Below are 3,484 nucleotides of genomic sequence, written 5' to 3' on the forward strand. Positions count from 1 at the left end.
GGGTATAGATCCCATTGGGAGCTGGGTGTCTGCATGCTGGAGACAGGTATAATGCTGAGGTGGTTTCAGTCTGGATCTGCAGTTTCGGGTGTGAGGCCCTGACCCTTTGGCTGCGTTGCAGCTGGCTAGCACATCTGGCTCAACAAGGCAGGATTCTGGAGGCCCAGGCTGGCAGGGAAAACAGGATCAGAGGTAATTTCAGCATAACAGGTGACAGTCCCAATAGGGGTCTCTGTGACCAAACCTGTCACACTATGCACATGGATATGCCCCTGAATGATGTGCTATTCCAGTCTGGGTTCCTCTCACTCTCTCCTTTCAAAGTTGTTCTAACGGGATAATTAATTCAATAACCACTGGAACAGAGACGTGAAGTTGAGCATCTCACACTCTAGGTGGGTGCCTCCAGCCACGAGCTTATAAAATCATTCTCTCTTTCTGGACCTGTGATTCTTCCCATGATTTGTCCACTGATCTCAGTTGGGCCCTGCAGACCTTGTTGGAATGCAAACAAATGTATAATAATAACAATACAATAATGAACAATACGACCACGGGCTCTGCAAAATTACATTGCAATGGGCTGGGAATTGAATTCATCTGTTTCCGCTCCCCATCACTAACCCATTACAGAGTTAAACAGGTTCAAAAATTGGTTAGGAGTTTATTCATTGCTCTCCTCAGGGCGTCCTTCACCTCCGTGTTCCTCAGGCTGTAGATGAGGGGGTTCAACATGGGGATCACCAGCGTGTAAAATAATGAGGCCACTTTATCCGTGTCCATGGAATAGCTGGAGGTGGGACGTAAATACATGAAGAGGAGGGTGCCAAAAAGAAGGACCACAGCAGTCAAGTGGAAAGTGCAGGTGGAGAAGGCTTTGCGCCGGCCCTCGGTGGAGCTGATCTCCAGGATGGTGGAGGTGATATAGACATAGGAGAGGAGGACAGTTACAAGGCTGCTCACTATAATGCAGCTCGTGAAAGCAAACATCACAATCTCATTGATGTGGGTGTCGTAACACGAGAGCGCCAGCAGTGGAGGGATGTCACAGAAGAAATGATTGATGATGTTGGAGCTGCAGAATGACAGCCGAAATGTAAAAAACGTGCTTATCATTGAATTCACCAACCCCACAGCGTACACCCCAGCCACCAGCTGCTTACAAAGCTGCCTGGACATGGTGACCGTATAGTGCAGCGGGTTACAGATGGCCACATAACGGTCATATGCCATCACAGATAGCAAGAGGCACTCAACATCAGTAAAAGCGTCCGAGAGATACATTTGCACAGTGCAGGCAGAGTAAGAAATGCTTTTCCTGTCCGCTAAGAAATTCAGCAGCATCTTAGGGCAAATTGTTGAGGAATAGCAGAGGTCACAAAAAAACAAATTACTGAGGAAAAAGTACATGGGGGTGTGGAGTCGGGGATCAATCATGATTAACAAGATCATCCCCCCATTCCCCACCAGGGTGATACCATAAAACAGTAGCAACAACCAAAACAGAGGGACCTGCAGTTCCGGAAGATCTGTCAGTCCTGAGAGAATGAACTCAGTCACCTCCGAGTGATTTCCCTTTTCCATATCCTCTGAACACAGATCAGGCAGCTACAGAGATGTGGGCAGGTGCATGGTGCAGAAAACCTGTCCCTTCTTTGTAATGAAGTAAGTGAAGATAAATGGAGATCAGTTTCTTAATGGACATCAGTATCCGCTCAGGGAAGGGCTTAGTCCACAGACCCAGATGTTCACAGCTGGTCATTCCAGTTGTTCAATAAAATAGAAACTGCGTAAATACAATGACACACAGGTTAATCATGCCCCACACATGAACACTCCTGTTCACTAATCCAAGCAGCAAACAGCGGCTTCTGACTCTGCTGCAAGAGAATCATGGTGAAAATTGTTTCACTGTGAGGAGATTATATGTAAGCTCAAAAAGGAACAGCAAAGAATCCTGTGGCACCTTATAGACTAAAAGATGTTTTGCAGTCTATAAGGTGCCACAGGATTCTTTGCTGTTTCTACAGAACCAGACTAACACGGCTACCCCTCTGATACTCAAAAAGGAGTGAGAGTAGAGGAGTGTCAATCTTTCTATCTTCTTTGGGCAAAGGGAGCTCTGTGGCTTGGCATGTTAGTTTGGGGTAAAGTTGCTTACTCTGCTAATTAAGCTTTTTGGCATTTACTTTAGCCTTTATGAAAAGCCAGAGACACAATGGAAAGCACTGGCTTCAGTGACGATGTAATTGCCTATATTTTCCAAGCAAGGAGGTCGCTCCTTTAGCTGAAGGGGTAGGAGTTGGGGGTGAGGCTTTTAGTGCTGGAGGTCTTCAATTCAATATCTGTTGATCCCCATGGTGTCTGTTTGTGTGTGTGACTGTAATTCAGGACAATAGCACGTACCTGCTGAGAAGAGAGAGAGGGATGTGTTGGTGTTTCCCCATTGACAGAAACTGCCAGTTTGAAGCATTCGGGAAGTTTTATAGTGAGATGTGTGATCTATGGGACATGATCCCTGAAGCAAGTGGGAATACCTGAGCTCAGAGAGCCATAACACCTAATTAATACATTCAGTGAACCAAAGCCACCTTGATGTAATTGGTGCCCTGGGGATTAATTTGGCCCACTCTTTTCTACCGTGTTATTAAATGATGCAATTTGTACCCTAGTTACAGAGTATGAGGCTAGAGGTATATTTCATCCTGATGTTTTCAGTACAAGCTGGCTACTGTGTAGAGCTGATCCACAGAGCGGGTTTGTGTGTGGAGACCGAAATCTTTTTGTTAAAAACTTCATATTTTATGTCAGAAATGCCACATGTGTGCATGAGATACCACACACTACGAATCTCTTCCATGTTACAGGCTCCCAGGCTGTACTACATCCCTAATGATGTATGATGGTCTCTCCTCTTCCTGAACTGCCCTGGATCATCACCAGAGTCTCACAGCCACAGTTTAGGGAGGAGGGGAGTTTGGAATTTTGATGGAAAGCTGATAATTTCCAGGGAAAAGATAATTTCATGGAAAAAGTAGTTGAATGGAAAATCCAATTTTCCATCAAAAAAACTTCTCAAGAAAAATTTTCAACTAGCCTTAGCAACAAATTTGGAATCAAAGGAACAGAAAGTTAGATGCAGGTGAAACATACTAATTGTTTGCAGCTGTAACTGATGTCTTCTCAGTCATTCCTGGTTTCAGAATCACCTCGTTGTCCCGGCCCCAATAGATGGAATGTAAAACCTGTAAGATATGTAATAGTATCCCAGATTATCTAGCTCTTTGTAGCATGCCAATCACCATGGTGTGCTTTGTCCTTCTCTTGCTAGGTTATTCCCCAAAGTAGGAAAGATAGGTTCTCTCATTTTGCTTGATGGAGACCACATGATGACCAGAGGAGCTCAGGAGGAGATCACAGCATGCTACAGACTTCTGCAGTTCACAAACTATCCCTCTTGCATGCATATTATCTGCACACAGAG

At 45.0% G+C, this 3,484-nt stretch overlaps 1 protein-coding gene across 1 annotated transcript; it reads right to left on the bottom strand.

The window, feature by feature from the left end:
• Positions 1-645: 645 nt before the first annotated feature.
• On the bottom strand, positions 646-1,584 carry LOC120403443 (olfactory receptor 1009-like). The gene has a single exon (XM_039534513.1). It carries the CDS (start codon positions 1,582-1,584, stop codon positions 646-648), a length of 939 nt encoding a protein of 312 aa, XP_039390447.1.
• Positions 1,585-3,484: the final 1,900 nt, after the last annotated feature.

Source organism: Mauremys reevesii, linkage group 4, assembly GCF_016161935.1.
Source record: "Mauremys reevesii isolate NIE-2019 linkage group 4, ASM1616193v1, whole genome shotgun sequence".
NCBI lineage: Eukaryota > Metazoa > Chordata > Testudines > Geoemydidae > Mauremys > Mauremys reevesii.

What these genes read in the sequence shown, in the direction of transcription:
- LOC120403443 (XM_039534513.1), bottom strand. Translation starts at nt 1,584, where the DNA reads ATGGAAAAGGGAAATCACTCGGAGGTGACTGAGTTCATTCTCTCAGGA.